The 25170-nt window shown below is 47.6% G+C and overlaps 1 protein-coding gene across 1 annotated transcript; it reads left to right on the plus strand.

Moving 5' to 3' along the window:
• The first annotated feature begins 20379 nt into the window (after positions 1–20379).
• DPM3 (dolichyl-phosphate mannosyltransferase subunit 3, regulatory) lies at positions 20380–23176 on the plus strand. Its single transcript, XM_054990924.1, has 2 exons — positions 20380–20448; positions 22585–23176. Exon 2 carries the CDS (start codon positions 22595–22597, stop codon positions 22874–22876), a length of 282 nt encoding a protein of 93 aa, XP_054846899.1. The 5' UTR covers positions 20380–20448; positions 22585–22594; the 3' UTR covers positions 22877–23176.
• The last annotated feature ends 1994 nt before the right edge of the window (positions 23177–25170 follow it).

A 25170-nucleotide genomic window follows, 5' to 3' on the forward strand; every position in this document is an offset into this window, starting at 1 on the left:
GCCCCCCCTTTCACCCAGCTGGGATCAGGAGTGGAGAAGGTGGCAATGCCCGCCCCCCTTCACCCAGCCAGAATCAGGCACAGAGCAGAGGTCAATGCCTGCCCCTTCACCTGGCTGTGATCAGGCATGCAGGCGGCAATGCCAGCCCCCCTCCCTGCCTTCACATGTTCAGGACACACGTTCGGGATCAGGCGTGGAGGAGGAGGCAATGCCCGCCTGCCCGCCCTCCCCTTTCTACAGCCTGTTGTATTTTTTCCCACAACGGGCTTTGTTGACAGTCAAAAGATAATATAGTTTCTTATTTGCCGGTGGATAGATACCCAAGGATCATGCTAGTTTGGGCCAAGTATCTCTCCACACTTCCTTAAAGAAATAAAAGACCCTTTCTCCGCTGCTCAAGATTACTGGATCAAAGGGAAGGAATCAGGCCCTCCTTTCCAAAGTACCTCCACCCTAAGAATCCCCCTCCATCTGCCAGGTAGCAGAAGTGTGGACAGGCAGGGGGCCAGAAGAGCCGCAATGTTTTCATCCCTCAGGGATCGTTCCTTTTGGGGTTTCAGACTCGGGCAGTGACTCACAACACAGCTGGTTGTCTCTGTTACTGTCTCCCTTCTCAGGAAGACAAAGGTGATGATTTATTAGCACTCTGCCTCCAGGGTCCCTGGGGATAACTGGAGTTTCCAGCTCAGTCACGAGTTCTTGGGAAGGGGGGCTGCAAAGCTCTGGGGGGGGGGAAGGGCGATTCTCTTCACGCTGTCTTGAGCATAAAACCCCCTGAATTATCCTGGGTCCTCCTACAAAGCCCAGTTCTTGAGTTCACAGCTTCCAAGTAGGGTGCCCCCAGAACAAATCAGTAAGCAGAAAGGGGGGGGGTAGCTGCACCCGAAAAAAATCTTTGGATCCCCCCAAATCACACAGCTCAGCAGTCCAGAGGATGTCCCCTACTGCAATCTTTATTTTGGGGTGCAGAACTTTTCAATTGCCCCCAATACTTGTGTTTTGCTCTGCGAATAAGGAACTAGGAACTGGGAATAAGGAACTGGGAACTGGGAATAAGGAACTGGGAACCAACTTCAGCTTCGCCATCCTCAGTAAAGCTTGCCCAGGACAGAACTGCAACTTTGCCAGAAGAAAAGGGGTCACCTATTTAATCACAAATACTGAGATTTTGTGGCCAGGTGAACCACGTAGCTGGTAACTTCCCCAGAGTTTTGGGGAACCTCTCTTCGAAAAGGGACGTTCCCCGATGACCTAGAAAATTCAGCGTCACAAAGGTTACATCAGTGAGCACTGTGGTGGGCATCAGCTGAGAAATTCTGCTGAAAATGATTCTCTCTAAACAGGAGGCGTGAATGCACCAGCGAGGTTTGTTTGGACCTGTAAACAGAGCCGGGGAAATCAGACAGGCGGGAGCAGGCCCTAGCAGGGAGAGTCTACGCACTTGGAATTTAAACCAAGGCTGGGGTGGGAGGTGGAATCTCTCTTCTCTCCAACGGGGTTGGAAGCAAACTTGTAAATAACTGCTTGCCGACTCACCTTTGGCGAGCTAAGGTTTTCCTCCAGGTGACCAGACACATACTTTGTGAACTGAAAGAAAGCTATCAATATGCCACTTTCAGGCTGTCAGTGTGCCACAAATGGCTTAGACTAGCACAGGCGGCAAGCTAAGGCTGTGGACAAGTTATGTGTGTAATCTGACTTGCAAAGCTGTTTCTAAAGAGGAAAGAATCTTCTACCTGATAGTACCTCTCTACCTCCAATCGGCCTTATCTCTCCAGAGGAGCTGCTAAATAAATAAAATAAATCAAAGGCTCCACCTTTCTGTCTGCCTCTGGCAGGTTTAATTCCTCCCGAAATAAGGCTAGGAGCCTCAAAATTGGCCCATGCCTTCAGGATAATTGTGGAAATTGCTGCACCAAGCATGAAAAGAATGGGAACGTCCTGGGCCACTCAGTTCCCAGAAATACCCCCTTGCACGTGCTTTTTGCATTGGGAGTTATGATTGTCTGTGGTGGGCATAGCTTATCCCAAGCTAAAGCCAGGAGCCTCAAAACTGGTCTCGAGTTTCAGTAGGATGATGGGAATTGCTGTGCCCAAAACAAATGGAATTGGAACCTCCTAGCCCAGATTATCTCCATGTCTCCCGCATTTGCACTGGAAAAGATGGTTGACTGTGACAGGCATAGGGTTGCCAACCTCCAGGTGGTGGCTGGAGTTCTCCTGGAATTTCAGCTGATCTCCAAGCCACAGAGATCAGTTCCCCTGGAGAAAACGGCTGCTTTGGGCAGTGGACTCTAGGTCATTATACCCTGTTGAGGTCCATACTCCCCAAACCCCACCCTTTCCAGGCTCCACCCCAAAAATCTCCAGAAGTTTTCTAACCTGGAGCTGGCAACCCTAGGCAGGCATTACTCATAAAATAAAGCTAGGAGCCTCAAAATTAGGCACCCGCTTCAGGGTGAAGGTGAGAGATGCAGAGCCAAACATGAAAGGAATCAAAGTGTTCCACAACATCCCTCTGTTATTTGCAATGGAAGCAAGTTTACTCATGAGAAGCCAGGAAAATGCCAGCAGGCAGCACAGGCAGAGTGAAAAATATCCCCTCTGTGAAGAAGAACAGAGCTTTTGTGATTAGTTGCTAGAATGTCGGACTATGTTTGAGGAGATCGAATCTCCAAGCTGTCACAGAAGGTTGTTGGGCAGCTGACTTTGGCCAAGTCACACTCTCACCCAGGCCTACCCCACAGGGTTGTTGTGAGGAGAAAATGGAGGGGAGGAGAACAACGTAAGCCACTTTGTGTCCCCTTGGGAAAGAGAGGCAGCACAGATAGGGAGGGTGGAAATATCCCCTCCTTTACAAAACAAAGGAGATTTGAGAACCTCCCTGAGGTGTTAGAACAAGTGTGGATTAGTGGGTAGAGTGTCTGATTAGGATCTTGGAGGCCCAGATTTCAATCCCCACTTTTCCACTGAGGCACACATTCCCAGCCTTACCTACCTTGCAGGGTTATTGCGAGGATAAAATGGAGGATCATAGAATCATAGGGTTGGAAGGGACCTCTAGGGTCATCTAGTCCAACCCCCTGCATAATGCAGGAAATTCACAAATACCTCCCCCCCCAACACACCCCATGACCCCTGCTCCATGCCCAGAAGATGAAAAAACATCATCAGAAGAGCCAGTTTGATGTAGTGGTTAAGAGTGTGGGACTTTAATCCAGAGAACCTGGTTTGATTCCCCACTCCTTCACTTGAAGCCAGCTGGGTGACCTTGGGTCAGTCACAGCTTCTAGGAGCTCTCTCAGCCTCACTTACCTCACAGGGTGTTTTGTTGTGGGGATAATAATGACATACTTTGTAAACCGCTCTGAGTGGGTGTTAAGTCATCCTGAAGGGCGGTATATAAAACAAATGTTGTTTATTATTAATTATTCATTGTTGTTGTCGTTGTTAGGATCCCTAGCTAAACGGGCCTGGGGAAATTTGTACCTGACCCCAAAATGGCAACTGGCATTACCCTGGGCATGTAGGAAAGGGCTACGAGAACTAAGCACCGATGTAGCCTTTCTTGCCCTTCCTCGGTTCACAGAATCGGCATCGCTGTCAGATGGCCATCTAGCCTCTGCTTAAAAACCTCCAAAGAAGGAGAGCCCACCACCTCCCGAGGAAGCCTGTTCCACTGAGGGGCCGCTCTCACTGTCAGGAAGTTCTTCCTAATGTTTAGACAAAAACTCTTTTGCTTTAATTTTAACCCGTTGGTTCTGGTCTGACCTTCTGGGGCAGCGGAAAACAACTCCTCGCCAACCTCTACATGACAGCCCTTCAAGTACTTTGAAGATGGTTATCATATCACCTCTCAGTCGTTTCCTCTCCAGGCTAAACATATCGAGCTCCTTCAACCTTTCCTCACAGGACTTGGTCTCCAAACGCCTCACCATCTTCATTGCCCTCGTCGGGACACATTCCAGCTTGTCTATGTCCTTCTGAAATTGTGGAGCCCAAAACTGAACACAATACTTTAGGGGAGGTCTAATCAGAGCAGAGTAGAGCGATTCCATCACTTCGCATGATCTGGACAACTATGCTTCTGTTGATACAGCCCCAAAATCGCATTTGCCTTTTTAGCTACCACACCTAGGGTTGCCAGCTCCGAGTTGGGAAATTCCTGGAGATCTGGAGGGTGAAACCTGGAGAAAGTGGGGTTTGGGGAGGGAAAGGACCATAGAGTCCACCCCAAAAGTAGCCATTTTCTCCAGGTGGACTGATCTCTGTGGCCTGGAGACCAGTTGTAATTCCGGGAGATCTCCAGCCACTACCTGGAGGCTGGCAACCCTAACCACACCACAGAGAGAAGAATGAAAGCCACCTCAGGAGCCCGTGGAAGTGAGAGGCAGGTTATGAGGTTCAATCTAATTTTCCCTACAATTTGCCAGGAAAGGATGATCTTTGAGGATATTGCTTCATCCAGTATTGCGGCAACTCTTTTGACAGGAATGAGAGATGGGGTTGTCTGCTCCGGGTGGGGAAATTCCTGGAGACTTGGGAAAGGGGCATTGGGAGTGTCCAGTTTGCTGAAGGGAAGGTCCGTAGCAGGGTATAATGGCGTGGAGTCCACCCTCCAAAGAAGCCATTTACTCCAGAGGAACTGCTCTGTGTAGTGTGGAAATCAGTTGTAATTCAGGTTAAGCGCCGATCCCCAGATGCAGAATGGCAGCCCTTGGCGGAAGTGCTCGTTCAGTATTCAAACCGCTGTTAAATACTGTGAGTGGAGCCTCTCCTTAGATCTCCTCTGGTTATAACAATCAATATTTATTAGCTGTCTTTCTACAATAGAACTGGACTGCAAGATGACTTGCAACGCTAAAAAAATCCCCCCTATTAATGCAACCAAAAGGGAAGAAATGCTCGAAAACGAGTTAAAATGCTGATGAATAAACATATCAGAAGTAGAACTACCCACAAGAACCGAACGTCAAATCAACCAGCAATGGGGAAAACCTGTAAAAAGTGTCAGGATATCGAAGATGATACTGTTGTGGATCTCCCTGAGCGTTCTACAGAGGAGGTGCCACCACAGAGAAGGCCCTGCTACATCCTTGGATGGTGGCGCTCCACGAACTTGTGGGACAGGTCAGGGGATCGCACACCCAGTTGCCCGTGGGCCTGCCATTTTGCTTGTGAGGACCCCCCATAATTCCGTAAGATATTTATTTATTTATTTTATATTTGATTTATATTCCGCCCTCCCCACATCAGTGGGCTCAGGGCGGATTACATCATATACATTATAAAAAACGTTAACATTTCAACTTTAAAACCAATAGACAATAATATATACTTTAAAATCTAAAATACAGAGTACAGAAAGGAGCAGCACAGAAACAATTCATATAATCCATCATCCAACCGCCCCTAAAAGAATATCACAAAGGTTCGGGTGGTAGCTGTTTCCTGATAGGGAGGGACGATCCCCTCTATTCTACCAGTGGGGGGCCCTGCCCAGTGTCAACCATACGCCTCGTGGAACAGCTCTGTCTTCCAGGATAGCAAGGATAGCCGGTCCTGCCAGGCCCTGGTCTCATCAGACAGAGCGTTCCACCAAGTTGGAGCCAGGACCGAAAAGGCCCTGGCTCTGGTCGACGCTAGGCTCCCTGGGACCAGGGACCACTAATCGCTGTTTTTCACTGGAACGAAGCGTCCTCTGGGGCTCATATGGGGAGAGGCACAGTAAGTTGCGCTTGTGGCATTGGAAGAAAACATGGCACAGCAACCACTATGAATGGGAGGCTGATGGCGGGGGGGGGGGGGGCATGCACAGTGATGGGAGAAGGGAAGCTGACCAGTCCAGTTGGAGATGCTGACCAGGCATCCAAACTCCAAGAGGACCATAATTTAGAGTTGCCAGCATGCCTGGAGAAAAATGTCCTGTCCGTTTAACAGAGACTTAATATATAGAAACGGGCAAATGAGGATTTTCATAGCAATGAGGTCAATAACCTCACTTGATCCAGAGGAGTTAGCCGTATTAGTCTAGCAAAATCGAAAAGAGTCCAGTAGCACCTTTAAGACTAAGCAACGTTACTGTAGCATAAGCTTTCAAGAATCACAGCTCTCTTCGTCAGATGCATGACGCATCTGACGAAGAGAACTGTGATTCTCGAAAGCTTATGCTACAGTAAAGTTGGTTAGTCTTAAAGGTGCTACTGGACTCTTTTCGAATAACCTTACCTGGTACATAACATTCCATTTACCCTCTGTTAAAGGGATAGGACATCCCCCCTCCTCCCACCCCCATCCCCCACCCCACCCCGGCACATTGGCAATTCTATCATAATCAGCACCAGTTGATTCTCTCAAAAAATTCAGTTTGGATTACTACTATCATTATGCCGTTCACCCAACTTTCCACCAAGAAGCTGAAGGCGATGTCCATAATACCCCTTTCTTCAATTTTGCCTTCACAACAACAACCCTGTAATGTAGGCTAGACACTCACCCTTGTGCCAGCCCACGGGTCAATTTAGTCCACTCCTGTCCGTGGCTCTTCGGGGACAGAGGTTTCATCCCTCTTTGCTCACAAAGCATGCGTCCTACCCCCAGGGCCGTATTATTCATAAGGCTGAGTAGGCCGAAGCCTAGGGGCCCCACAAGAACTAGGGGCCCATCAATTTGTTTTTTTGCTGAGGCACACCACCTCATAAATTACAATTAATTTATTCTCTTATATAACCTCTCTTAATAAGATAATTAACTGCTTCCTTATTGAAGTGAAACAAATTGTCTCTTATATTAAAACAATTATCCATAAATTATATATTTTAAATAAATAATAAAAATTTTATTCACTTCAAAATATTACAGTAGTGAACAATTATAGCCCTAAAATGTGCTTTCCTGAAGTGTTCTACTTGCACAATAAAAATATTTTTAAAATTGTGAATAGAATTCTTCAGGAGACCCTCAAAATGGATATAGGGTAGGGTTGCCAGCCTCCAGGTAGTGGCTGGAGATCTCCCGGAATTACAACTGGTCTCCAGGCCACAGAGATCAGTTCCCCTGGAGAAAATGGCTAGGGTGGACTCTATGGAATTATACCATACCAAGGTCTTTTCCATCCCCAAATCCCACTTTCTCCAGGTTTCACCCCTCAGATCTCCAGGAATTTCCCAACTTGAAGCTGGCAACCCTAATATAGGGCTACGTACTGCAGTCTAGTACCCTACAGCTGTCAGCTGCAGTGGGGTGAAAGACTGAAGTGCCGGTGGGGGCCCAAAATACCTGAAAGCCTTGGGGCCCGGCCATGGATTAATACAGCCCTGCCTACCCCTGAGTTCTTGTCTCTCCTCAATATTGTATTTCCAACAGAACATATAAACCCTTCTTAATAGCGAGCTGGTTCTTTGGTCCGCCTAGCCCAGCCATATTTCCTCTACCTGGAAAGCATTCTCTGGGCCAGCAACATTCCCCCCGTCTTGCTGCCTGAAATCTTTTTTGGGGGGGGGGCTGAACCTCGGACTTCCACACACAAAGCATGCGCTGCGCCACCAAGTTGCAGGCTCTCCCTAGATGGGGGGGGGGGGCAGGTGCTGGTAGCATTCCCCAAGTGCCAACTGTTGCACAATCTTGCGGTTGGCTACCTACAAGAGACAAGAGGACATCCAGCAGGTTTTTTGGCAGGAGAACAAAGGCACCCACTGTACCTCCACAGCTGGTATTTTTCCTGGCTACGGCCATATTGCTGACGGATGGAACAGGTGAGCGAGCCTCGCCCAGGCTTAAGGAGGCAAGGCGGAGCTTCTGTCTGTCTCTTTCTCTTGCACATTCAGCATCTCCCAAAGCAGTCCGGACCTACCTCCGATGTAAGCTTCTGTGAAGGCGGCATAATGTATTTACCACTTGCCACCCAAGCTGTGAATAAATACAGGGCTAAATTTCTAGTTCTCATTGTTATTTTTGACATATATTTCTAAGATACATTTCTAAGCCGTGTTATTACGGCGTTAAAACTACCAGTGTGTCATTACTATTTTTTTTTTTAATACAGAAGAATGCAGGGATTCAGACGTATTCTGAACAGTGGTCTGTTATACCATTTAATAATAATAATTGTGCTTATATTACTGCTCCTCTGGACAGATTAGTGCTACACTCTGAGCGGTGAACCAAGTCAATGTTATTATTATCCCCACAATACAGCTGGGGAGCTGGGCCTGAGAGGAGTGGCTTCCCCAAGGCCACCTGCTGACCTCATGGCAGTAGAGGGAGTCGGACCAGCAGAGTGCTGATTTGCAGCCCAACCACTTACCTAAAGCCACCTGCAGAGCTCATGGCAGTGGAGGAAGTTGAACCAGCAAGAGTGCTGATTTGCAGCCCAACCACTTACCCAAAGCCACCTGCAGAGCTCATGGCAGTGGAGGAAGTCGGACCAGCAGAGTGCTGATTTGCAGCCCAACCACTTACCTAAAGCCACCTGCAGAGCTCATGGCAGTGGGGGAAGTCGAACCAGCAGAGTGCTGATTCGCAGCCCAACCACTTACCTAAAGCCACCTGCAGAGCTCATGGCAGTGGAGGGATTTGCAGTCCAACCACTTACACACTATGCTGAAGTTACTGCCCTTTAATCCCAGACTGGAGGCAGTGGCAGGGCTAGTTATGGTTAGTTATTAGGGTTGCCAAGAGGCCTGGAGAAAAATAGCCTGTGCCTATAATAAAGTGTGAAAATGGGTAGGCGAAGTTTTCACGGCATGAAAGTAAATCACCTTGTAAATAACATCTCTTAAACACACGGACACATGAAGCTTCCTTATACTGATCAGACCCTTTGTCCATCAAGGTCAGTATTGTCCAGTCAGACTGGCAGCGCCTCTCCAGGGTCTCAGGAAGAGGCCTTTCTCACCTCTGAGAAAGACTTAATATGGAGATACCAGGGATTGAACCTGGGGCCTTCTGTTAGCCAAGCAGACACTCTGCCACTGAGCCACATCCCTCTCCAGGTTGTCAGCAATCCTCTTACTCCCCCAGTATGAGAATGAAATCCTGCTCTCAGGTCATAGCTGGCTTACGGCAACCCCTGGTGGGGTTTTCATGGCAAGAGACTATCGGAGGTGGTTTGCCGTTGCCTGCCTCTGCAACCCTGGTCTTTGTTGGAGGTCTCCCATCCAATTACTAACCAAGGCCGTCCTTGCTTAGCTTCTGAGATCTGACGAGATCAAGCTCTGATACCAGTAAAACTAACATTCTGCCCAATAAATGGTGCCTGGGTCTGAATTGCCGGTGAAATCCAGATTTTTCCCAAATCTCTGCCCATTACCAAATTTGTTTTCCAAACTTTAAAAAACACAACACAGAAGATGATGGAATTTAAGTATTTCAAGGCAGATGCAAAAGTAAAATGTATGGAATGGGGACAAGGGAATTAATATACAGGACTGAAAAGAATTGCAATTCAAAAGTTACAAAATGTCTGTCATAGCAAAATAAAGTCGAGTGGCACCTTCCACATTTATTTCCATATGAGACTTTGTGAGTCACAGCTTACTTCTGGGCTGTGACTCTCGACAGCTCATATAGAAACAAAGGTCGTTAGTCTTTAAGGCGGCACTTGACTTTTGTTATATTTTACTTTTAAATATATATATATTATTAGGTAAAGGTGTGCAAGCACCAAGTCATTACTGACCCATGGGGGACATCGAATCACGACGTTCTCTTAGCAGACTTTTGTTATGGGGTGGTTTGCCATTGCCTTCCCCAGTCATCTACACTTTACCCCCAGGAAACTGGGTACTCATTTTACCGACTTCGGAAGGATGGAAGGCTGAGTCAACCTTGAGCTGGCTACCTGAACCCGGCTTCCGCTGGGATCGAACTCAGGTCGTGAGCAGAGCTTGGGCTGCAGTACTGCTGCTTACCACTCTGCGCCACGGGGCTCCTATATATTATTAGTGCATAACAAAAAATATATTATTAGTGCATAACAAAAAATAAAACAGGAAACAAGAAAAAAAGAAAACAGTGCTGGCTACAAAGACGCTATTGGCAAATCTACACGTAAGTATCTATAAAAGGTTTCCAAATATCTGAAAATAAGTCCATATGCAATCGCTGTGACAGACGATCACAGCAAAAAATCCAATTAATTTCATCTGATTCCCTTCAAATAACAACTAAATCTGCAGGTTAATGGGGGAAAATCGCTGAATCCATTTCTACAAAATTGGACACCGTTGTTGTCTCAGGTGATTTTTATCTTCTGGGGATAACAGGGTGTGTTTCTTTCTTTATTCAAAAGATTTCTATCTGGCACACGGTTGATCTGCCTGTAACCAGCTGGACTGCAGGTTGCATCCCACAGTTCCATCCTGCTGATGTTGCTCCTTTCTTCTGGTGCAAGAGTTACCGCTGTTTGCAATGTCCTTGCTCCGTCCCAGAACTGGCCTGGTTTCTCTATGCGTCAGTCCTCTGTGTGTTTGCCTTAACCCTGTGCCCGTCATATTTTTTAAAATCAGAATTTGGCACCCTAGCTGTGAGAATGAGATCCACCCCGACACCTGTGACATTAGGGAGGAAACAGATGCAAAGCTGACACGAGGCTCTTGTGCTTTCCAGCTACAGAGAAAACAGAATTTTCATCAGAGGCAGCCACACCAGTGCAGATTCTCTCGTCTGCACAAGTCTTAAAGGGACAGCAGCCGAGCGGTCTTTCTTTTCACCTGGTCCGCCCCCCGCAGCTGTTGATGTAGGGCTGATCTAGCTGGAGGCTGGCTGGAGCAGACTTCAGGCCATCACCTGTCCCCGCAAGCATGCTTAGGCCTGTATAGGCTGTTCACAGACTGAAGGCTTTCCTACTCTGGAGTGGGCAGAGGTCACCGTGTGCGCAACACCGTTTGAGCAGTGACGTTCCACAGCCAGAGAAAAAGGGGGCAAACCCCATTGGGGAGGCAATCCATCACTCCAGGAAGAGCGCAGCTTTCCTAGGTTTGTCCCCATCATAACCACTATCTTGACCCCTCACCCCGTTCCCATCCCCGTTGGGTCTGTCTTAAAAACAAAAACAAACCCACCCACCTCTCTGAAAGTCTGGATCTGATCTGACTCAGGTCTCCTGTCTGCTTCCACGCCCCGCTGTGCAGCACTTTGTGTTTGGCGGACCTCTGGAAGCCCACACAGGGACAGACTGGGAAGTCAAAGGCCCAGGAACGAGGCATTCCCAGAGGCCTTTGCGGCTCAGCTTCACCTACTGAACTTCGCTCTGCTATCTCCTGGATACCAGTGGCTCTCTAAGATAGAGGCTCACCTGTAACTTTCCCTGTACGTTTTCTTGCCAGTCCATCCTTGAGTCCACAAATCGCTGGCAGCTATCTGACCAAGTTGCCCAGCACAGGGCCACAGCAGCGAAGGGGGGGCATTACACCCCCTTGACCTGATTTGCCCCACTTTTCAGATGTTGTCAAAAAGCCTTTTGACATGTTTTGCTGCCTCTTGACTATTCCTACACTAAACTGTGGTGCTTTTGAATTATTTGATGTTATATATTTGGTGCTGAAGCCGCCCCTGAGGAGGTCCCTCTGGACGAAGCATGAGGTCACCTGCCGGCTCTGTATGTTGGGCGGATGGGCGGTATCTTGGGCGACCCGTTTACATTCCACACCACCTGCAAAAAAAGAAGCACACCATAAGTATATTTAAATCAAGAATTCTTCTATACAAGTTTCTATGTACATTTTTATGTAAGTTGGACACTAACCTGAAGGATATTAACTTTTGACATCCATCTTGGATCTACGCTGTACCTGTTAAATGAACTGGCAGCTCATACCACACGGGAGACTTTTGTTCTGATCCTTGGACATTTGGTATAGAGCACCTATTGTATAATTACATTGGTTTACTTTGGCAGTTACCATTTGTGAATATAATTGTACGATTCTCATGTTTATCGATTGAACAATTGGTCGGGCGTATTGCCCTTTAAGAGAGTGATTCCACGATATAAAATGCTTTTCACTGGGTATATTTGTAAGTCTTTCCGCCTGCGGTTTTCCGCTCTTTTGTACTAGTACTTTTGAGGAGGATAGCCTCTTCTCTTTATTTCAGCACAGGGACACAGCAGCGAAAGGGGGGCATCACACCCTCTTGACCTGATTTGCCCCACTTTTCAGATATTGTCAAAAAGGAAAGTTTTTTAACATAAGGCAATTCATTCTGCTCACTCCATTACCATCATAAGTTTCTCTGTAGAACAGAAATAATAATAAATAAATAAATCAGACGTAACTGGTTGTAATGTCTAGTTCTACAAATTTGCAGGACGGAGGGGATTATAGCTTGGATCGTACAATTGTGTTCCGCATGTGAAGCACATGCTGAAAGTGGTCACAGGACCCAAGCCAAGATCTTCTCTCGGGCTTTCCCCCAAACCTCCTTTCTGAGATGCTGGGAACTGAACCAGGGACCTTCTACATGCAAAGCACATTCTTTACTACTGGCCCCCCTGCTAGGGTTGCCAACCTCCAGGTGGTGGCTGGAGATCGCCTAGAATTACAACTGATCTCTGGACCACAGAAATCAGCCCCCCGGGAGAAAATGGCACTTTGGGAGGGGGAACTCTACATTATACCCCACTGAGATTCCTCTCCTTCCCAAACCCTGCCTTCTCCAGGCTCCACCCCATAAACCTCCAGGAATTTATCAACTTGGAGCTGGCAACCCTATGGGGCACCCAGCCTTCCCCGTTGGACCCCGGCAAAAGGGTTAAAGAGATTTGTCTTGACTGTGAGCAAACCACTAACTCTGTGTTCAGTTATTTAAAGACCTGCCTAGGAATACAACTGCCTCAATGAGCTAGAAAAATGGTCTGCAGCCCTGGAAGACCCAATTTCTCTGCATATGGAAGAAAGCTCAGAAGGAGAAACCTCTTACTGTGTTAAGCAGGAAAAACAGCTATCCTTCTAGAAAGCCCTTGTGGGAAGGGAAGGGCCCATTACTCGCTTTTTGCTGAGTTTTGGAGATTAGAAGCAAAGCAAGAGTTCCTCGCTGCATTTCCAGGTCTCCGGCTTGCTATGAAAGAGAAATGGATCACTCCCTTCTCCTTGGCCTCCTCTAGGCCTGCCAAGAGACTTGGGGGAAGGTTGGGGTCATTGCTGACCCCATATCATAAGCAGGCTACACAAGATCTGTGGACCTCTGTGCCCACCTGTTCCTCTGCTCTCCTTTGGAAAGAGTCTTTTGTGTTCTCATTATTCTTTGACTGTATGACGCACCAGTAAACTAGAGGTTTATTCTTTGACCGTATGACGCACCAGTAAACTAGAGGTGACGTTTCACTTCCATCTTGAGATTTGTTATCCCTCTAAAATTGCTTTGATTTGGGAAGATATTGAATGTCACAAATAATTAGTTTTCTATGGCACACCTCTCCCCATGTGTGCCCTGGAGGAGGCTTCAATCAGAAGATAAACAACTATTGGTGGTAGGGTTGCCAGCTCCAAGTTGGGAAATTCCTGGAGATCTGGGGGATGAAACCTGGAGAAACCTGGAGAAAGTGGGGTTTGAGGAGGGAAAGGACCTTGGCATGGCATAATTCCATCGAGTCCACCCCCCAAAGTAGCCATTTTCTCCAGGGGAACTGATCTCTGTGGCCTGGAGACCAGCTGTGATTCCAGGAGATCTCCAGCCACTACCTGGAGGCTGGCAACCCTATCCCTGGCCCCAGGGAGGCCCGCCTGACCTCAACCAGAGCCTGGGTTTTTTGGGTCCTGGCTCCAACCTGGTGGAACTCTCTGTCTGTTGAGACCAGGACCCGGCAGGATTTACTATCTTTCCACCGGTCCTGTAAGACAGAGATGTTCCACCAGGCCTAAGGTTGAGGTTGGGTTAGGCTTCCACCCGCCTGGAAAGAGGAGAAGAGAATATTGACTGCTGCTATCTGGCATATTAGCCACTATATTTATTAGGATGTTTTTGACTGAATTTTTTAAACTGTCTTACTGCTTTTATGCTATGTAAATTGTATGAAATGTTTTTATCTGCTGTAATCCGTCCTGAGCCCGCTTATGGGGAGGGCGAAATAAAAGTCTAAAATAAATAAAATAATAAAATAAATAAAAATTACTGCACGGCAACTATCACACATGAGGACCTATACCAAGAGCCAGTTTGGTGCAGTGGTTAAGAGTGCGGGACTCTAATCTGGAGAGCCGGGTTTGATTCCTCACTCCTCCGCTTGAAGCCAGCTGGGTGACCTTGGGTCAGTCACAGCTCTTTCAGAGCTCTCTCAGCCCCACCCACCTCACAGGGTGATTTGTTGTGGGAATAATAATGACATAGATTGTAAATCGCTCTGAGTCATCCTGAAGGGTGATATATAAATTGAATGTTATTATATTATTATTACAAGGCCTTCTCCACAGCTGCCTCTAATCTTGGGAACTTTCTCTTCTTGGAATTACATTTAGCCCCCTCAGAGCAGGCCTTTCAATGTCAGCCAATGACTTTTTTATAATTACAGAGGGCCTACTTAATTAATTAATTAAGATATTTATTCCCGACTTTGTTCTCCAATGGGGCTCCAAAGTGGTTGACAACATCGTTCTCTTATCCTCTGTTTAATCCTCACAACAACCTTGTGAGGTAGGTTTGTCTGAGAGACAGTGCTAGCTTCAAGGTCACCCAGAGAGGAGATCTGAACCTGGGTCTCTCAGATCCTAGCCCGACACTCCCAACTACGACACCACACTGCAAATTGCTGAACTGAGATATTTCAAGCTGGTAGTTCAAAGATTTTTAAAATTGAGAGCGTGCCCGGTTTTCATTTCTGTTATTTTCTTTTTCACTGCATTTAACGTTGTTCTTCTTTTTGTATTTTTCCTAAGAACCACCTTGGTCACTTTTTTAAAAACAAATATAGGCAGAATGTAAATAAACCAAGGCAGTTATGATTATAACCACCAAGAACTGTTCAATATTCAGTGCGGTTGCAAGACAAACGAGAGAATCGGGCGCTTCCCTTTCCATTTGGATGAGAGCGGCGTCCTTGAGAGATACCATCTCAACCATCATATTAGAGATGGGCCAAAAAGGAAAGTACAAAACGTGGACATTAACATGGAACCGCCAGATAAGATCAAGGACGAGGCTTCTTTGTCCCCCAGTTCTTCACCTTCCTCCTTCCTCCATTCTTACCTCTTCCTCAAAGAAACACTCCCACTTTCTGAAGAAAGCTGTCACATTTCCAACCATTAAATCAAATATCATCAGGTGTCAAGGCAGGGTGCATATTTATTTATTCTGATTTATAAGATTACGAGAGGAATGCACCTTTTGCATGCTAAAAGGCACCAAGGAATCCAGGAAGCTGCCTTATATTACGGAAGAACCCGGGTTTGTTTTGTCTGGGACGTTGTACAGCGACTCTCTAAGTCTTGAACAGGCGGCTGTTAACCATTTTAAACGGGAGATGCCACTGACTGAACCTGTAAGTCCACCATCCTGTTTCCACCAGAGAGCATCCCGTGGGGAACCACGAGCAGAACACAAAAGCAGAAGCTCTCGCCCACTTAACCTTAGAGGTAGACTGCTTTTATACATGAAGGCTCGACTGCACTTTTATGGTGCAGCCGCCATAGATACACACCCACCCTCCCAGGATCCGTCTGCTTTTTTAAAAAGCCGCCCAAGATAAGCCAGCATCTACCTCCACATCTTGTGGCAGGGAGTTCCGTAAGTTATTTCTTCACGGGATTCACATGAAGCCTTCGTATACTGAAACAGACCCACGGTCCATCGAGGTCAATATTGTCTACTCAGAGTGGCAGCGGCTCAAGGCAAAAGCTCTTTCACATCACATCACCTACCACCTTTTATGGGCAGTTATGAACATTCGGCAGATATCCAAAGAATACGTCTGGCAAACCCAAGGTGAGCAGGGAAGATTCTCGAGCTTAACGGACTCCAGGTGTCCTTTTTGACCCTGAGGGCGCTCGCTGAACTTGTCCTACCACCACGCAGATAACATTGACAGAGGAACTAATCTTTGTGATCACCCTGAGGGAATGGATCCACCTTTCTCAGCAAGAAAGGGAGCCATAGAGGCGACCAGATTTGCTGTCTTCATCTTTTTCTTGATAAAAGTCTCCTGTGAGTCTCAAACTAATAGGAGCGCATTCCTGACCAGATACCCTGAGGCAGGGAGGAGATTAAAAGGTACATGGATGTTGCCAGTGGGAAGGCAGGCAGGACATCTTCGTACTCTGTAACAAAGGGCAGGGGGAAGCACTCGGCATGCGCTCAGAGGCACACACACATGAAGCTCAAGATTCAGCTCAAGTAGCATCTGAAAAACATATGAAGCTGACTCATACGGAGGCAGACCATTGGTCCATCAGCACAGCACTGTCTACTTGGCATGGCTCCAGTTCTCTAACAGAGATTAACAGGTTAGTTAGTAGGTTAACCTGAGACCTTTGCCCAACAGAGAGACTGCCGATGGCACTCAGGACATATTGCACACACACACACACACACACCCGTCCAGCATGCTTAAACTATGAACATACTGGAATTATTTCACAGACCAGATAGCCACCTTCCTGTATATTCTTTTCCTGGTAAGCTTGACATGACTTTCACAGCTTGGCAGCAGGCAGAAATTCAACCGGCAAAGTTTTCGCTCGCTTTATGAAGGTTCCCTGTTGACCTTCCGCCTGTCAGACAGGCGTGAAGAGCACGAGAGCCCGTTTGGGTTTAAAAATATAGCAAATGCCCCCTCTTGGAGCAGAACAGAAGGACTATACCAAGGGGACTTGAAGAGGAAACAACTTCAGATGTCTCGAGTAAGTTGATTCACTAAAGGGAAAAAACCTCCACAAAAGTGAGGCAGACAGAAGGCCTTGCTAAACTGTCCCAAGGGGTTACACGTCGGGCGAGGGAACAGAAAGTGGACTGCATTTTCTTTAAGCAGCTCTGACTGTCGCGGCCGAGGCGTCAAGGGGGCAGCTTCGTTTCCAGTCCTCAGCTCCCACGATCCTTTTCCCAGTACCACCTTGCCAGATTCCTGCAGCTACCACCGTAATCTCGGATCGGACGGATATGGCGGAAGGCAGATGCTTCCTGCCAAAGCCACTTCACTCTTCCAAAGAACCACAAACAGAAAATTTCCTTTGCGCTCCGTTGCCGGAATCGGATTTAGTTTAGGGAGGGGAGTGAGAATTCTGCAAAATGTAGTATTCCCCTGCACGGCAGTGAATCCATCTGGATACCTTGGCATGAATGCACCCATTGGCATGAACCCTGAACTGCAAGATGCCCGCTTCCCACTGCTGATACGTTGCAAGAGGGCACATTTGTCCCCTGCCCCACACCACATAGCTGGCTGGCAATCCAGTGGGAATCTCGGAGTGGCCAGTTCCCATTACCCATTGCCAGTTTGTGGCAAAACTTCACAGAGGAAGGTGGAGAACAGTTGGTGGGAAACGGGGGGGAGGGGGCAGAAACGGGTGCCAAGCAGCTTGCGGTTCGGCCAAGACCTGGGTGATCTCTTTGGCCTCCCGATTCCGACAATCAATCCCTGCATCAGCACCGTACAATACTTGGCGCGCACAGCACTCGCTGCCTTGCCAACTATACCCAGGGAAAAGTCGCTGCACCTGTTTTCTCAAGAGGAGGCCAACATGCCAGCGTGTTTATACACCCTGATCAGAAGGCACCTGCTGCAGCCGCTATGCAGAAGCGGAGCAGGTCAGGCTGGTGCCTGGAAAGGGGAAGCTGCTGGGAACCTGAGATGTGTCACCTTGAGTTCCAAGAGGAAAAAAGAGCCGTGTAGAGACGCAATTAATCAATAACAATATAAAATTATACACAGTGCGGAGAAAAAGGATAGAGGGAACATTTTCGTTGTAATACTAGAATTTGGCGGCAGCCCATGAAATTGCAGGGCAGCATATTCAGGACAGAGAGAAGGTGATACTTTTTCGCCCAATGTACAGTTCGCGTATGGAACTCACTGCCACAAGATGTGGTTTGCCCCTGACTTACAGGGCTTTAAGAAAGAAAATTGATGGAGGAGGATAGGTCTGCCAGCCGTGATAGCTAAAAGGATCCTCCATGTTCAGAGGAAGTCTACCTCTAAATAGTGGCTTCTGAGGTGCAACCTCGGCAGGGGGGGGTGGCCTTTGTCTCTGCTTGGGGGGCTTTCAGGGGCATCCAGTTGGCCCCTGTGGGAAACAAGATGCAAAGCTAGAGGGATCTTTGGTCTTTTCCAGCAATGCTTTTTGTATATTCCTATATTTGATGCAGCGACGTGAGTTATAAGGGTGAATCCAAACATTTCTAGCTCATGTGCTCACACAGATCTACGCAGATATGGGTGGCACCCATACTGATGGCCTATAAACAGAGACTGCAAATATTTTAAATTGAAGGGGACTTTTTGGTTACGGCTGGCAACCTCCCAGATTGCCTGGAGTTCTCCTGGAACTGAAACTGATCCCCAGATTACAGCGATAGGTTCCCCTGGAGAAAAGGGCAGGCTCAGGGGGCAAACTGTATGGTATACAATAGGTTCTAAGTGCAATCCCACCACAGATGTCCCTGCTGTGTAGGCACTGCCCACCAATTCTCAAGGAGTTTCCCAACTTGCAGTTGGCAACCCTATGTTGCCAACCTTCGTGTGGGGCCTGGAGAGCTCCTGGAATGACCACAGATCTCCAGGCTACAGAGATGAGTTCCCCTGGAGAAAACAGCTGCTTTAGAAGATGGACTCTGTGGCCTTATTGAGGCCCCGCCTTCCTTTAAACCCCACCACCCCAGCCTCCAGCCTAGAGTTGCCAACACTGGACTGGAAATTTCCTGGAGATTTGGGGATGGACTGTGGGCAAAGTAGGGTCTGGGGAGGAAAGAGACTTCAGCAAAGTAAAATGTCATAGAGTCCACCTTCCAAAGCAGCTATGTTATCCATGAAGATCAGTTGTAAGCGCAGGAGATCTTCAGGCTCTACCTGGAGGTTGGCAACCATTCTCGAGCCCCAAAGCTACAGGAATTTCCAGTGTGGCGGCTCCTCCTAACTGTGGTGGTGTTCAAAACAGAGCAGAAGTCCCGTGGCACCGTAAAGATTAACAAAACGTATTCTAGCACAAGCTGAGTCAGAGCTCACTTCATCACACGCATGTGGAAACCTGCAGACCGCGCATATAAACGAAGTGAGCTCTGACTCACCAAAGCTTACGCTGGAAGAAATTTGATGAGTCTTTAAGGTACCACTGACTGGAGTTCCCCAGACAAGCCCTTTAGAAGGATTGTGGCAGCGTGCATTCCAGCAGATTGCCAACCTCCAGGTGGTGCCTGGAGATCTCTCACAGTTGATCTTTAGACTACAGGGAATAATTTCATGGAGAAAATGGCTGCTTTGGAGGGTAAACTTTATGGCGTTATACTCTGCTAGGGTTGCCAGCTCCAAGTTAGGAAATTCCTGGAGATTTGGGGGGTGAAACCTGGAGAAACCTGGAGAAAGTGGGGTTTGGGGAGGGAGAGGACCTTGGCATGGCATAATTCCATAGAGCCCACCCACAAAAGTAGCCATTTTCTCCAGGTGAACTGATCTCTGTGGTGTGGAGACCAGTTGTAATTCCAGGAGATCTCCAGCCACTACCTGGAGGCTGGCAACCCTATACTCTGCTGAGAGCTCTCCCTGAACTCCGTTGTCCTCAGGCTTTATCTCCAAGTCTCTAGGAATTTCTCAACCTGGAATGACTCATTTTTTTCTACACATTCTCAGAGGCACTCCTGGTTTGCTTGTTTGTTTATTTTATCTATTTAAAATCCGCCTTTTCCCCTGAGATCCAAGGCGGATTACCCAGTGCAAGTGAAAATACAATATAATCAACAGCTGGGAGCTGAGCAAAGTACAACAACAGGAAATTCAGGAAAACAGATACAATAGGGTAAAGTATATGGTTGCCAGTCTCCAGGTAGTGGCTGGAGATCTCCCGGAATTACAACTGGTCTCCAGGCCACAGAGATCAGTTCACCTGGAGAAAATGGCTTCTTTGGGGGGTGGACTCTATGGAATTATGCCATGCCAAGGTCCTTTCCCTCCCCAAACCCCGCTTTCTCCAGGTTTCACCCCCCAGATCTCCAGGAATTTCCCACCTTGGAGCTGGCAACCCTAGTAAGGTAGCAGGAAGATTTTAAACAAGCCTAAAGCCAAGCACAGAGATTAAACTTTGTGCGTAAGGGGGCATAGAAAATTGGTCCCACTGAGCCACAGCAACCTTGTGAAGGTAGAGGACAAAGAACCAGAGCCCTAGGAACAAGGTAAGCAAAGGAACTACAACTCCCAAGGTTCCGTGCGGGACGCAGAGGCGGTGATGGCAGGGAAGGTGACGTCATCGCGCGCGACTCAAAAGCGCCGCCACTCTAGAGAATCGCTGGAATTCAGGAAAGAACTTACAGGTGGGATACGGAGCAAAGGGGAGAAATGAATGGAGGGAGTTTGGAGGGCGATGCCTGTGGTTTGCCGGAGAAAGAAGGCAAAGAGTTGGGGAAAGTGGCATGGAAGAAAATAAATGCACGCTTTTGCAATTGCATGAAAAATAGATGCAATGGAAGTTGCTAAAAGTGACATGCGTGCTTTTGCAAATGTATGAAAAATAGGTGTCATGGGAAGTGGGGAGTCGGATTGCAATCCCCCCACTCTCCTCCAAGCAGGACTCCTCCTTTTAATAGTTGTACTGCAGACAGATACTAGAAATGTTAGGTTTTCTTGCCATAGAAGCTCATCAAAGGAAAGCTTCACCGGATGAATTTCTGCCTGGTAGGCTGTTGAGCGGTCAATGTCAGGAAGGGTCTGTGATGCTGCCATGCAAATAGACAGTGACTGGGGGGCGCTGGGTTGGATCCAGTGGGGAATGGGGTGATACAGGCTATTTGACAGCCCCTACCTCTTTTGAATAGTGGCAACATAAGGAAGAAAATTGCCATCCGCTGTTTCCCCCCATATTATGAAACTCTTAAAGATAAAGGAATTCTGCTGCTAGCCTTAGTGAAAAGAAGATGTGGACTGGCCAGGATGGTTTGCTTTGAAGAGCAGGCAGTGGGTGTGCGATCTACCAAGTAATAGTGTAAGGAAGTGGCACAGATGTGACTTGTGGAGCTATGCTTACAAGCCGCCCACCTAAGTGCCCACCCATCATATTCTAAGTTACACAGCCCCAACCATTTTAAGCTTTTTGCCATGAACTCAGTTGGGCAGTTCTGCATTCACTATATTTATTTATTTCAAATATTCGCATGCTGGTTTTCAGTATAAATATGCCCCAAGTGGTTCTTGTCATGGAAGAAAAACCAACTTTGTAGAAAATTACAATACGCAACAAAATCCAAAACACAATCAGTTAAAACAGCGATCCCGCAATGGAGGATGTTATGGCCTCCTAAAAATTGGAAGGGACAATGCTGGATTTGCCTGGATTCTATAAAAACGCTTCAGTGTGAGGACTTGCCCTGCTCACATGTGCCTTGGTAACATGCATACTAGACTACTGTAACACGCTCTGCATGGGGCTGCCTTTGAAGACTTCAGTTGGTACAGAAATACAGCATCTAGATTGTTGACAGCAGTCTACTAAAATGAATGTAGAGAAGATCAACAGCAGTGCCTGGCTGATTATTTCCAGGCCCAATTCTTAGTACTGGTTTTGAGTTGGACCCAAAGAATCACTTCTATCCATCCTTACTGGGTTCCATGATGGCCCAAAGGGACTTTGTGGTAGAAACACACCTCTTCAGGTTTGTAGTTGATGGGGACCATGGGATGGCCTTCTCAGCAACTTCCTCTAAAATATAGAATTCCTCAATCTACAAGGTGAGGTTGGCACCATTGATACAGGCCTACTGATGCCCTGAAAATATACTTATCTTCAGGGGTCATTTCATAGAAAAAGAGCTGGAGGAACTCATTAGCATAACTCATTAGCATATGCCACATCCCTTGACATCACCGGAAGTGTGTCATTAGCAGAACTGATTTGCATATGCCACACCCCTGACATCACCTATTCTGGCTGTTTTGGACTCAATCCTGGCCATTCAGGGCCAAAATTGGGCCCAAAATGGCAAAAAGGGGCTGAAAATGGCTGAAAAGGGGCCCAAAATGGTCAGGATCAGACCGCTGCTGAGTGGGAGAGTGATCCACCGCCCATCAGAGGCCCGATCTGGGCCGTTTTGGCCCCAATCCAGGCTGAAATGGGCCCAAAATGGCCGAGAGTCAGGTGGGCGGGGCCACCTGACATGTGACCTCTTTGGGGAACTGCCGGAACTGTGTTCCGGCGCATTCCCCCTCAAAATGAGCCCTTAACTTAGAAGGCCTTTGAAGAAATCTGAATGCTATGTGCCGAGTTTTAAAATCTCCATCTTGTTATTAATCATCCGTGATTTTTTATGTTTTCTTCTGTAAGCTGTCTTGAGCATTCTATGCCCGGAAACACAGGCCCCCAAATTTGCTAAATAATAAAATAAGGGACTCGGAATGTTACCGTTTATGACGACACATGCCACTTTCTGCCAATCCTGATTTATCTTCTTCCACAGATTTGCCGACATGACGAAGCTACTGCAGTGGCTCTTGACGCTGGCGCTTCTGGGTGCCACGTGGGCAACTCTAACCCTGAACCTACTGGGACTCAGTCCTCTGCCCCCAGCGTGGTACCAAGTGCTGTGGCCACTGCCCACCTATCTGCTGGTGACGTTCGGCTGCTATTCGCTAGGCGTCGTGGGGTATCGCTTGGCATCTTTCAATGACTGTGAGGAGGCAGCGCGGGAGCTGCAGGCCCAGATCCGCGAGGCCCGGGATGATCTCGCACGGCGCGGCATGAAGTTCTGATCCTGGCTGCGTTGGACTGGAGAGGGGTGGGGGAGGTGCTGTCTGAACTGATGGTTGAAATAACGGAAACTATGATGGAACTGTCATTGGTTGAAGGAGTATTCCTACGTTAACGATAATACTTAGCATTTTAAGTGTTCCAAGCTTACCACAGCCCTGTTTTGTTCATTCTATATACTGGATTTGGTGATGTTGCTTGTTTGTCAGGACAATTAAAAGAATGATTATTTCTCTCCCCACCACGAAGATGGATAGATGGATAATTAGGGGCAGTTGAGGCAGTTTTTATGTATTGAATTTCAATTATATCCTGCCTTTCTCTCCAAAATGGCTTACGTCGTTCTCCTATCCTCCATTTATCTTCACAACAGCCCTGTGAGGTAGGTTAGGCTGAGTGCATGTGACCCTCTTGACTGTAACTGATCCACATCGCCTTACGACTTCTTTGCATATCTAAAATATTTCGAGAGCTGCATCATCACGCAGTCTTAACATCCCTGTAAGTTTTCGTTAAGCCGTCAAGCAAACAAGCCGTATCAGTTCCTCCATGTAGTTTCTGCCTTCTGTCTTACTCGGTCAAACTCCAGTGTGACCAAGTCACTGAACTGTGCGTAGCGCTATTTGGATGAAGAGGTGGGGCTATAGAGAGATGGCTGGGATTGGTTCTCAGCTGCTCTCTTTGGTTTCAGTGCAACAAAATATATGGCTTGCACTCTGAATAGGAATAGCAGCTACCTCTTGCCCCAAATAGTGGTGTTTACCAATGCCTGGAACAAACGGTGGGTTTTTCCCTGCTCCACATTTACCCCATCGCCACCACCTTTATGTAGAGTTTGCATTTTGTTTAAAAGTCCCAGGTTGAATCTCCAGCCTCTTTGGCCAAAGGACTGGATTGCAAACCTAGGCAGGGCTTCTGCCCAAGGCCCTGGAGAACCACTGCTGCTCCCAGAAGATGTTACTGGACAGGATGAACCAGCGGCCTCGGTATAAAGCGGTTCCTTATGTGTTCAACTTGCTTTTAAAAAAAAAATCCCATTCCCGAACTATTGATTTCTGCACCCATTTCACAGATCTCACAATACAAAGGGGCCCCCTGCAGCTTGCAATACCAACAGCTGTTAATATTTTCAGTGTAGCTCTGTTTGTTTGCACAATTACTGCTCTTTTCCCATTCCTTTTATGGGGGGGGGGTAATGTTTGTTTTTCCATTGTAATTATTGTTGTTGTTGATTTGTAGTCCGCCTTCCTTACTGCGACGCAAGGCAGATTACATATTGCAAGTATTTGTCTGCTGCAGAACTCCTCCCCCCAAACCAGGCCTCATCCCACTGTAAAACTGAACAAATCTTATTGCAGCAATGCATTCTAGTCCAGCGTAAGATCCTGGGCCCATTCTATCATGCACCAGGGTCCAATGTGGCTGACGTGCCTTCCGTTGTCCTTAGGTGGCGGTGGCACGAGCGCATTGCTCTATTCCACTCTACTTCCTCCCGAGCTGGGCGCCAGAGCTACTCTGCTTCACCAGGCAGCCTCCTCTCTCCATCCTTATAAAAGCCCTACCCATGCTTGGGACATGCCCATTGGCCTCCAATCTACCCAGAATCCCCATGGGGGCGTGGCCAACCCTGCGAGGGGCCAATAGCACCTTCTGAGCAATCCCCCCATCACTCCCCCATCCTCAGGGCGGAGCTACCCAACAGCTGATTGTCAGATTGCTGTCTGTCAAAGGGCCCCATCAGGCCCCGCCTCTTAAAGGGCCAGTCATAATCAATCAGCTGGACCATTATGGCTGGGATTGACAATGAGGGATGCCAGAAAAAGGGCAGAGGGTCTGGGGCTGCCCCACCACCACCCCAATATCCATGAAAGCTTCTGTTAGAATAAATGTGTTTCTTACATGCTCAAAAATGGAAGCGCAAGGATCTACCTACGTTGCAAGACCAGAGTGGAAAGATGATGGCTTGGAGGCACCGCAAGCCTCCGCTATGTTGTTTCCAAGTACGCCAAATTTCTGCAGAGCCGGAGAGGTGGCCCTCTTTGCTGTTGCTTACTTGGTTGGGGTGTCGCAGCATGGGTAGAAGTAGTTTTCTTCTAGGGAGGTAGTAAATAAATATCCTACATAAATAAGGACAACCCCCTAGTATCATTCGTGCGGTGGCACAAAACAGATAAGGATTTTGTGAAGTTTATAGATGGGAGAATTTAAACACCCTGCTCCCTTGGTGAGAAAGCAACAACTTAGCCGTATGTATGTGAAGCACCATTCTCTTCGAGGGAGAGCTGGGCGTGAGCAT

The sequence above is a fragment of the Eublepharis macularius genome, chromosome 1, assembly GCF_028583425.1.
Source record: "Eublepharis macularius isolate TG4126 chromosome 1, MPM_Emac_v1.0, whole genome shotgun sequence".
NCBI lineage: Eukaryota > Metazoa > Chordata > Lepidosauria > Squamata > Eublepharidae > Eublepharis > Eublepharis macularius.

Excerpts from the sequence above, each read along its gene's own strand:
- DPM3 (XM_054990924.1), top strand. The coding sequence starts at position 22,595 with ATGACGAAGCTACTGCAGTGGCTCTTGACGCTGGCGCTTCTGGGTGCC.